Source organism: Amblyomma americanum, chromosome 5 (assembly GCF_052857255.1).
Source record: "Amblyomma americanum isolate KBUSLIRL-KWMA chromosome 5, ASM5285725v1, whole genome shotgun sequence".
NCBI classification, from domain to species: domain Eukaryota; kingdom Metazoa; phylum Arthropoda; class Arachnida; order Ixodida; family Ixodidae; genus Amblyomma; species Amblyomma americanum.
Window position 1 is genome coordinate 4,433,842 of NC_135501.1, and position 11,060 is coordinate 4,444,901.

General features: G+C 45.8%; 1 protein-coding gene across 1 annotated transcript; it reads left to right on the forward strand.

Annotated features, from left to right (window-relative positions):
* Window positions 1–6,248: 6,248 nt before the first annotated feature.
* LOC144132244 (uncharacterized) lies at window positions 6,249–9,293 on the forward strand. Its single transcript, XM_077664496.1, has 3 exons — window positions 6,249–6,625; window positions 7,476–7,547; window positions 7,982–9,293. Exons 1-3 carry the CDS (start codon window positions 6,268–6,270, stop codon window positions 8,677–8,679), a joined length of 1,128 nt encoding a protein of 375 aa, XP_077520622.1. The 5' UTR covers window positions 6,249–6,267; the 3' UTR covers window positions 8,680–9,293.
* The last annotated feature ends 1,767 nt before the right edge of the window (window positions 9,294–11,060 follow it).

The window sequence follows — 11,060 nt, forward strand, 5'->3', positions numbered from 1 at the left end:
TTACTGCTGTACCAAACTTGAAACTTGCAGAAAGCCTGGCATAACAAAACTTGGCAGAAGTTCGAGTCTCACTTAAATTTAAAGAACCAGAGTTTTTTCTACACTGAATATTACATCCATGCTTGCACAACGTGCTCGTTACCTGTCAGTAGACATTTCCCCCCTAACACTTCCAGCACCTCGCTGCAAAATGTAAACTGCTGTTTCCTGTTGAACACTTGAACATTGGTTGAGTTATCAGCATATTGTCACGGTGTTGGTGACAAGAGAGGACCTGTTAGAAGGCAGGGCTCGGCAGCACGTCCTTCGGTTGGCGAGACGGCGAACTTCAACGTCTTTTCAAAACGAGAGCACCACGAGCGTCGTCTTCTTTCCGAGCGCCACGAACGCCACCTGGCATTAATGCCAGGTGGCGTTCGTGGCGCTCGGAAAGAAGACGACGCTCGTGGTGCTCTCGTTTTGAAAAGACGTTGAAGTTCGCCGTCTCGCCAACCGAAGGACGTGCTGCCGAGCCCTGCCTTCTAACAGGTCCTCTCTTGTCACCAACACCGTGACAAATCTGGTGGAGGTGCGGGGTATAATGATCAGATTTGTCACGGTGTTGGTGACAAGAGAGGACCTGTTAGAAGGCAGGGCTCGGCAGCACGTCCTTCGGTTGGCGAGACGGCGAACTTCAACGTCTTTTCAAAACGAGAGCACCACGAGCGTCGTCTTCTTTCCGAGCGCCACGAACGCCACCTGGCAATATTAATTTTTAGACCCAATGTTTTGCTTTGTCTACCTGCAACATTGATGATGCTTAGCAATTCAGACAATTAATGGCCTAGCAAGGCAACGTCATCAGCAAATCGCAGATTACTAAAGTATTGTCCATTATTACTTTTCTCTAACTGTTCCCATTTCAGGTCTCGCAACAATTCTTGCATGCAAATGGATAGCAATGGAGAGACTGTCTCATTGTATACCATCGCTCTTTATTGACCTTTTATTGCTTTCTCTATGGAGGCCTAATTCGTTGTGCAGCTGCTGTAAATATCTTGCAGTATTTTCGCATATGCGTCTTGTGCACCTTAGTTCCACAATGTCTCTGTGACTACTGACATTTTGACTGCTATATAAAGGGGTTATTCTCAGAGTACTTCTCTATCAGCTGGTTGATAGTATAGACATGATCTATCGTAGTGCTGTGTACGTGGCTACAAACCGTGGCATCCTACGAAAACAGTTTGCTCAACGTACACTCTTCATCTTCAAGACTCGTCTAGGTTCTTCTGGGATCCATCCCGAGCCCCATACTGCAAGAGACATGCTTTCTTGCAAGTAGCACACGACAGTGACAACAGCAGTGCAATATTGGAAATTTTTCCATGCAACTCTGGGCAAGACGGGCGGCAAAAGACGCAAAAAACATAAGCCAAAATTATACTCCATTTGTGCATGCAAAGCGAAAACACCCCTACGGAAGACGGATGTCAAGAACGACAAAGGTGTCTCCTTGTTTGCTGCAATTTATTATGGAGAGAATGAATAAGTTGAGCATTTGATAGATGTCGGACCAGATTACTTTCCACCCTAAACACGCATTGTAAAATGGTTCTCTCGGTTAAAAAGCTGTACAGGTGCGACCAAAATATAGAGCACACTTCGACATGTTACTTTTCTCGTGCGTTCCGCAGAGTCTGCTTTCAGCACTCGCGCCAGCTAGGCCGTGTTATGACGTGTTTCGTATTTTTTTTTATGGCCGCACTAGTGTTCGCGCCGAATGTTAAAGTGAATGATAACACGTAAGAAATTCAAGTTCGTATAACATTTCCGGCCGAACGCACGCTTAAACCCTAGTAAGCAACCAAAGAAAGATTTCTTCCGCTCTGCAGCACTCACGCTACCACAGCTGCCATCACGGTCTCTCGCATTCGATCCTCTCGGCGCTGCAATTCTGAATCACCAGCTGGGTAACAGTAGCCACTCTCGCTCAATACTCAACAAGTTCACGATAGCTTCTGCTGTTAACCAGAGGAGTTTTATCAACTCCGCGCCGCTATTACTCCGCCATGTTGATATTCGTTTACCGGATTTGTGCTAGGCTTGTGGCTAGTCTTGGCCCTCGATGGATGTAACTTTGCAACGAGATAGTGCATTTTTTCTTTAAAGTAATGCAAAAACGACCTTTTAGCAACACAACTTCAGGCCCACTGCAAGGTTTTTTTTGCATTTCTCCGATACAATACGCTGGTTACTACCGTTGCCTTTGAATGAGTGATACTTGCGGGGAGACGGAGAAATAATGAAACATCTTCCCGTGCGATCACATGGCAGTCGCAAGACAATTTTGCATGTCTAAATAAACAGCTTCTTTTGCGCACCTCGAATTCTGCAAGTACTTTCGCCCTGTGACCTCCACGTCATTTGGGTAAAACGACTGCCAAGAAAAGCACATTGATTTATGTAGCAAACGCATGGTGCCGTTCGTACAGCTTTCCAGAAAACCAATGCTGGTTCCTGCGTGACACGCAAGGTCGCTGCGTAAAACGCGATGAACGCGACGTGGCAGACAAGGAGGGAAGAGACGTAGCCTTCACAATGCCACTTACTTTATTAGATGTAACTGTGTAATGCCAGACGAAACAAACAGCACAAATCGGATTACACAACATGTTTGAAGAAAATGCATGAGATAGGTTTAGTTTGCAGCCATGCATACTTTCGAAGGGCTGCATGCACACCTCACCCTTTTAGGGTAAGACAAAGACAGACACACAGGCACACACACACTCTACAAGGCAGTAAACGTTGTGCAATACTGGCTTCAAGGAGCTAAAAGGAATAGCCGAGACCCCATGGCAGGCTAGCAGCTAAAATCTCATGGTTGAGGTGCAGTTCGTACTAGTCTGTCCTCAAAAGCATCCACTGACTACCTCTCCAAAAGGTCTACTTCCACCAGCTATCTATATATGTTTGGTCATACCCACGGTGTAAGAATACATTTAGGTGTTGACACTGCGCTCGGCGGCGCGACCAGAACTTGTTCGCCGCTCCCTGCGCTTCTCTCGAACGCTGACAGATGGCGCTACGCACCCGGGGCCCCTAGTCGCCGAGCTTCGGCAGCCGTAATGCAGATGCCACGGGATCTTTCGGTGCCGCTGCGTGTACGCGTGCTTTGTGAAGTGCGGCAAGACAACGAAGGATTGAAACTGCTGTCGACACCAAATAATTTTGGGCTACTTCGTGTTTTTCTTGCTGAGACTGCATGAATGGGCGTAACAGCAGCGAGGACGCAGCCCTGTGCTGCTTCCGAGCTCGTTATCGAAATGCGTTCATAGCAAATTTTTTTTTTCGTTCATCCGCACGACTGCTGTGAGCATAGTTAACTACACTGCCTCTTAAATATAAAAGGTCGGACTCAACGCGCCCACATTTGGCCTGAAGAGCCTACGCGTACATTCAAACATTGCTTGAGCAGTGTATTGCGCCAATGCTGCGAGATGACCGCCGTGTTGAGAACATGGTTAACTTCGGCCACCTGGAGTTCTTTAATTTGCACAGAAACCTCAAGGACGTTTCCGCATTTCGCCTGCATCAGAAATACTTACTCCGCAGCCACGAATAGAACCCGCGCTCTTGTGCTGCATTGCAGAACGCCACTGCCGCTATACACGCGAACGCCGGGACCAAAACAAAAATCCAAGTGTGCATTTGCGGCTTTTTAATAGCAAGTGCAGTCCACAATTAGGTACGCGAAACGCAAATAGTTACTGGAAATGCCACTGGCGTTGTTTCTGCCAATCTTATCCCTCAGGTCGGCACCGACGATGCTGAGTGGTTGTCTCTAGCACTAGGCCCGAGAACGTAGGTGTAATACCGGCTGCGGTGGCCGCGAAACAACGCAAAAGGTGCCCGTGTGCTGTGTGATGTGAAGAATCCCATGTGGTCTAAGTTTGGAGCCCTCCATTGCGGCATCTATTAATGCCCATATGCCCCTTCGGGACATTTACAGCACAATTTGCTTTTTTTTTTGCTCAAAAGCGGCCTGAATAGCCATTCTGTTGAACAAACAAATTTATTACTACAAGTAGCCTCTCTGAGAGATGTGATTTCCTGTAGTCACTAGGTAACGCACGAAACACAGTGAATCACAACCTACTGGGCTACTTTCGTGTAATCAAGAGCCAAGACCGTGACTGCAATTGTGATGATCACTGCATTCGTTTATTTGGACGATACACTGAGCGAATCATCCTCTATCATCTAGGATGAGCACAGCTTGGCCTGTTTCTTTTTTTCTTGACACTGCTTTGTCATGACTGCATTGGTGTGCTTACAATGCTGCCTCATACGCATGCTGACGTAATAGTGGAGGAGCTGTGCGAGTAATTCTTCCTTGTGATCAGCATATGGGAATGTCATCGTGTATGTATCTATCACTGCGTCTATGGTGTCCCAGTACACCGTGTGGCAGTCTGCATAGTCAATAAAAAACCGCTCCGTATGCTTTAGAAGGTCAAATATGTTGACGTTAGGGTGGGTAAGACCCCCTCTGGTCTTCACATTTGTTAGAGCTGCTTCAGCAAAAGAATTATTTTTTACGCTGAAGGCTGACAAGCAAGCAGCGCAGCTGGTAACTCTTCGCATCTTTCTGCACAAAAAACCGGTGACATAATAAAGTATGCAGTCTGTAATTTGCCCTCCGTCTGATTTGTGTTTCCGAACGATATCTTCACAATCCCAGTCTTCTACTGAAACTAGATCGTCTAGCTTTTCTTTAATTTGATTGATTAATCCAGGGCATGATGCCACTTTGTCGTCTGTTCTAATGAGGGCCCTGAAATATGACGCATCCAGCAATGGTTCCTCACCCTCGACGACTTTGCAATTGCCATACTTCGGAGGTTTAAGGATACTGTAGATCGACAGCGTCTGGTAAAGCTGCATAAAGGTGGGCATCGAAGGGTGATCATTCTGGCTTCCTGCCAACCGTATTTTGCCAAAGAACCGCTCGATAGGATCTTGGTTCATTTTGTTGGTTAGGACATATTTGAAGTTGAGGCAATCAAGCAGCACCTCACAAAGATCCAAAGTGGACTTCAATGTGACTCGAAGTCCCTCGCAAGTGCTCTTTGTCAAGAACATGTCTTTTATAATGTTGCCACTTTCCAGTTCTCTTTCCCAGCTGTCCAGCCAGTCAATTCCATGCTTGAGAATTGCGAGGTCTCGGCTGTTCCTTGTGATCCCTTCTGCTGGAAATCGCCTGTTCAGTGCATCAAACAAATTGTTTAAAAACAACGTGAATTCTTGAGTTTTCTCGCTGCCTATGAGTTTGCGGATACCTTGTTCCCGATAAAACTGAATACCCGCCGCCATGGAGCGGCTAAAGACTTGGGTGGCTAACTTCACACGCATCTTCTCACAGTTACTCGGGTATATGTGAGAGTGCGTTATTTTCGGGCAGACTTTTAGGCCCCCCGCGTTGGCAACGTCTTCCTTGTAGACTTCAGCATAGTGCTCCCACTTGATCCACTGTCCTTCGTTTTTCAAGTATCGCTGCTGCTTAAGTCTATTTCTCACACACTTAAACAAGTGTGGAGTGTCAGAAAACGCAAAAACTTTTCTTTCAGGGTCAACTGGGTGCGTGAACGAGTTGCAGCTCTCCTTGAGGCTTCCATTAACGCCTAGAATGTTCCACATGCTCCTGTTTGTTGACGCGCCATCACAGACAAACCCATGAATCTTTGCACCGGCTTCTTCGAGCATCACAATAGCTTGGAGAAGCAACTGAGCGAGAATGGAGCCTTTGGTTGCATTTTTTGCTGCGAACACCCCTATAGGTTGAGCGTAGCTATCGCCAAAAGGACAGAACATGAAAACGAGGGCGTGATCAGCGAGCTCATCAGCGTTTCCAGCGTCTGTTGCCAGCCCTACATATGTCATCGTGCGAGAATTGACACGTTTACTTTTTCTAACCTGCATTTCATCGAACATGATAATCCCATGTCGCTTGAAGTCGTCCATTTTTTCTATTTTCCTTTTCAGAGCAGAAAAGAACTTGCTGTCAAATCCCGACTTAAATCCCACCATAGAGACATACCGGCGTATTGTTCGGACTGACGGCAATGCGAGCACTTCGTTTTCCATCAGGAACCTGTAGGCTGCTGGTGACCTGATATGAAGGAGCAAGCAAAGCAGGATCCAGCTGTCCGAGTACCGTCGTCCCTTCTTAGAACCAGTCTTGCCAGCAGCCACACATTCCTTTAACACAAGCTGCTGTGCCTCATGGTGTCTTCGACTGGTCGCTCCCGCGATCCGGTTTGGATCTGGCAGAGTGGGAGCCGCTCTCGCTCCGAGCGCATAGCGAGACTGGTCAAGCCGAATGGTCTGCGAATTCTTAGAGCGGAAGCGCAGGAGGCAGAAGGGGGCCGTCACTTCCGGAACCCCGCCGCGGCACCGCTGGTGTCAACACTCAACAGTAGCCGCACGTGGTCGCACTCAGTCTGCGTCGCAGTCGCCGCTTCTGCTTCACGTGTACCTGTCGCTACTTCGGCTGTCAGTCTCCGGCAAAAAATGAGCGCCCCATGGGACCATTCTGGATATACTTCACCAGCCGAAGTCGTGTTGACTACAATGATCGACGGTAAGTCGGGCCTTATTTCTCTTCCGGACGAACAACGCGCTTCCGCGCCTTTTCGCAGCGGCGTTGTTTTGAGGGCTGTGGAAGTTTCTAGCGACGTACGACGCCGAAAGCAGCATTGTGGTTCTTTCCTAATATCGTGCGCGTTGGCGTGCGATTTCTAGTGTAAAAAAAAATGGACAATAACTTTTGCTATGGTGTGACTGTTTCCAACTTTGCGTTTTTTCCTTCCCTCGTGCTCCGTGCGTACGCACTGCACATTTTGTAGCAGCTCACGGAGGACGCTTGTGCACGTCTATTCCTAGCCTTACCATCTTCAGACAAACTTCAGTGCAATCTGTCTGCCCGGGAATGAATAATGGTCTTTGGTCGGCCGTTGGAATAAGCCTTCATTAATAACACTACTGGCGCGGCAGATAATTTTCTTCACGTGGCCAGCAGAAATGCGTAATCAACGTATGAAGTCCGTGTTCATAACACCCGTGTCAACTGCATGTCTAGCATCCTGCACTTACCTCGCGTGTCGCTACACAGCACACTCCCCGGGGTTTCAGCAGTGTGTGTCTGCGTGAAGCCTCTGAGTAAAAAGCGTAACTGGGTTGGCGGACACCTGAATCGTTCTGCGAGTAAACGGTGACGTCTACCTGCAAAACTGAGGCAGTTATGCGCCTTTCTTTTTCTCAAAAACAGCGCAAAGTTTAGACCCCTTTCATTTTGAGGAAAGGAAGGCCGTATAACTGGCTATCTGTGTCAGTGTGCCTAAAGAAATTAACGTGCTTTCGCGCAATATTTTGGGCTTGACAATGCTAAACTGCCAGTCATTTTTTTTTATTTTGATGTTTTCTCTATGCAGAGGAGGAAGACCATACAATGCCTGAAGTTATGGACTCTTCAAAGAAGCCGAACGAAACTGCGGTGTCAATTGGTTAGTTCAGATACTAACTTTCCTGAATGCATGTTAATACCATAGCAATTCAGATGCAGTTGGCAAACCTGAGTTAGCTACCCTGCATGCATCAAATCAATTCGTCTTTCTGCCACTGTTATGCTTTAATGGTGAAGCTGCATGCTTATTTTTATGTACCCACAAAGAGGATGCCTTCATTTTACCTGGTGTGGTGAATATGCCTGAAAAAAAAATGAATGTAGAGAGCATGTATGCAATAATATATATCTGTTTGGTCATGCTTGAAAGTTTCACCTAGAGTTAAACAACATACATAAAAAAGGTCTTAATAAAGATAAATTTCCAGGTATAATGTATATTTAAACCAAATAAACAACACTCAAACTTAATTGTGAGACTGAATTCAAAAATGCCTAGAGAAGCTTGTTTCACCTATTTCTTTTCAAACGCAGCTTCATGGGATGAACGCCAAACAAAGCTGCTTCTGGACTACTATGCACGCTATGCCAGAGACGTGGGCCCACTCAAGAAATTTCGCAGCAAGCGAGCTATGTTCGAGCAAATTGCCTGCGATATGTTCGGCATTCTCGGCATTCATCGCACTGCTGTGCAGTGCGAAACACGCTTCAAGACAGTGTCAAAGCGGAAGAGGAACGAAGAGAAGCACAATAATACATCAGGAAATTCCCGCTGCCGCGTGGAATATGAGCAAGAGTTTGATGCCATAAAGGCTATAGATGACAGCTTGGAGCCGGAAGTCTTGCGCGGTGTGGACACCGTGAGGTATAAGAAAGCGTCGACTTGTAAAGCAAGTCCTCGACCATCAACCAGCGCAGACGTCCAGGAAAACTCGGAGTTCAGTGGTGATACCCTGTCTTTGATATCATCAGGGGGAGACTGTTCATTTGAAGCCGGTACAGATTCGCAGGACGAAGAGCCCAAGAAAAAAAGAGCCGACCGGAGGTTGCGCCCAAGCAACTCTAGAATGCAACACCTGCAGTTGTTCTTTGACGAAATGAACAAACTGCACAGGGAGAAAGAGAAAAAAAAGGAAGATAGAGAACAAAGGAAGGAGCAAAGGCATCAGGAGCTGCTAAAAGCTCATTCCGAGCATATGGCACTTTTGAAAACTCTAGCAGAAAAGGAGTAGCATCCAGAACTTAGTTTGAGGTGTACAGCCCCTGTCAAAAGAATATACCCCAAGGGGTTTGCTTTTAAGCTATTCAGTTGGGATCCCTAGCGCATTATTTGAGGAGACTGGCCTCCCTAACGCCGAGCGAGAAGCTGTATAACACTAGACAACACTCCCCGTGGCAGACTAAAACTCCAAGAACAAACTACGGATTACAAATGATTGCCTTCCAGTTGCCTAAACACCTAAACACGTTACATCATAAAAATATTGACATAATTAGTTCGCCGATCCGTGACCTTTGTAAACATTTCCTGTGTTTCAAAAATTAGTCTGCTTTTATAATCTTTTCATTTTTCCTTTTTATTCAGTGTTTGCATCAAAAGTTTGTAGTACTAATTTTGTTATTGTGATACTGTTGCACAATATGTATTCTTTGTTCCGCTGATGCCTTTGTATATGTAGGGGCCGAGGGCTCGTCAAGCCTTGCTGGCTTTTTTCCTCGGCCCTTTTCATCGTTGTGATGAATAAATCTCTATTATTATTATTATTATTATCTAGCAGTCCAAAGCTTGGGAGGACTGAGGACATGAAGCCATACCTTTTTTTGAGAGGTTATGGTCACTGAGGATGCATACAGGATGCCTCACAAGCAAACCCCCTTGGGCCGAATACTTTTGACGGGAGGTACATCTCCCGTCAAAACTGATTCTAATTTATTTACACACTTTTTCTAGCATGCAATAAATGTCTGCTCTGATCTCATTTTTCATACAATCGAAGCATGTCATTTGTAAAACGATTTGACAAGTAGTAGTAGTAAATGGTTTATTAAAATAACAAAAAGGAAGGAAAAGATTTTCGCTAGCCCCGGCATCTGCCATCAATACTGAAGCACCCGAGCTGGGGCAGCAGAAGTAAAGGATAGCAGGCCGAATGGAGAAATTAAATGAAAGAGGTGAGGGGACAGGAAGAGAGGATAAGGAGAAGAGTTAGTATATACAAAAACTATTTATACAATAATATGTACAGGTTGCATGCGTCGTGAGTTCATGATGAAGCAAACTTGACAAGAAGAAAAACATTTGATGTGCAATAAATGTTTCTACAACAAAAACTTGATCTCTGTGAATGCAGCTTATAGGTTCTCGGCCAAGGAATTTCTCTTCAATTCGCCCAATCGGCGAAGAGCGCCTTCGCTTTCGGACACAGGCTGTCGACTTGCCCTTACCTCTGCTAGGCTGAGCCTGTTGTGAAGGGCAGCATCAATTCTTCTTTCTTTTCTCTCATCATCTGTCAGCAAATCATTGACGTCAAAGTCACCTCCATCCAAGCATATGTTATGGAGCACACAGCATGCTACGACGAACTTTGTTATTTTGTCTACAGTTGTAAACTCAACGTAGCGAAGCTGCCGAAACCTTTGCTTCAGCATTCCAAAAGCATTTTCAATGATCACCCTTGTAGTTGCATGGCACTGGTTGTAATTAGTTTTGGCTGCTGTCATCGGCCCGTAGTGCTTGAATGGCGTCAACAAGTGCTCTCTAATGGGATAAGCGGCATCACCTAAAATGTGGAATTTGTTGACTTCGCACAGTGTAGGCAAGTCTTCGTGCACCGGAGACAGCCTCAACACTCGTGCATCATGCACTTTGCTTGGTGGCCCGGTAAACACATCCATGAATTTTCCTCTTGCATCGCATATTCCTTGCATAGTTATTGACACCTGATCATGTCTATTTATGTAAGTAGACCTGATCTTGTTGCTAGGGCACCGTATTGGTATGTAGGTCCCATCAATACATCCAATGACATTTGGAAAGCCTGCAAGCTGGAAAAGACGAGACAGCAACAGTTACAATGGGAAAGCCAGGACCTTCACCGTGGTTGGTCAATGAAACTGCTCAAGCATGGTGGTATAACTCTGTGGCAAATGGGGGAATTTAGTTACATGACAGCAGTGTGCAAGCTTAGGCAAAACCAACCGGTAACTAGTTTTTGCTTCTGAGCATTTTCTATTTGCCTCAGTTTTACATGTAAGAAAGGAGCATTCTTCAGCATGCTTAAGTCAAAAGCTAGAAAATTTAATGCATGAAATGCTTCAACATTTAAACATATGCATTGTTTACACTGCATTAAGCCCAAGGATCATGAACATGGCATTGGTGAAATCAGTTATTCAAAGTTTAACAGTAGGCTAAGAGGGATTTAAACACTCACTTTCCGGAAATCTTCAGCCAACCTGTCCTTATCTGATGAAAAGTGAATCACATTCGAAGCGATGTGGCACAGAAAATCCAGGACCCTATTTATGACCACTAGCTGGGTTGACTCTGCCATGTTGAACAGGACAGAACACTCTCGCATCGATGCCTTGTTGGCAGCATACCTGTTAAATA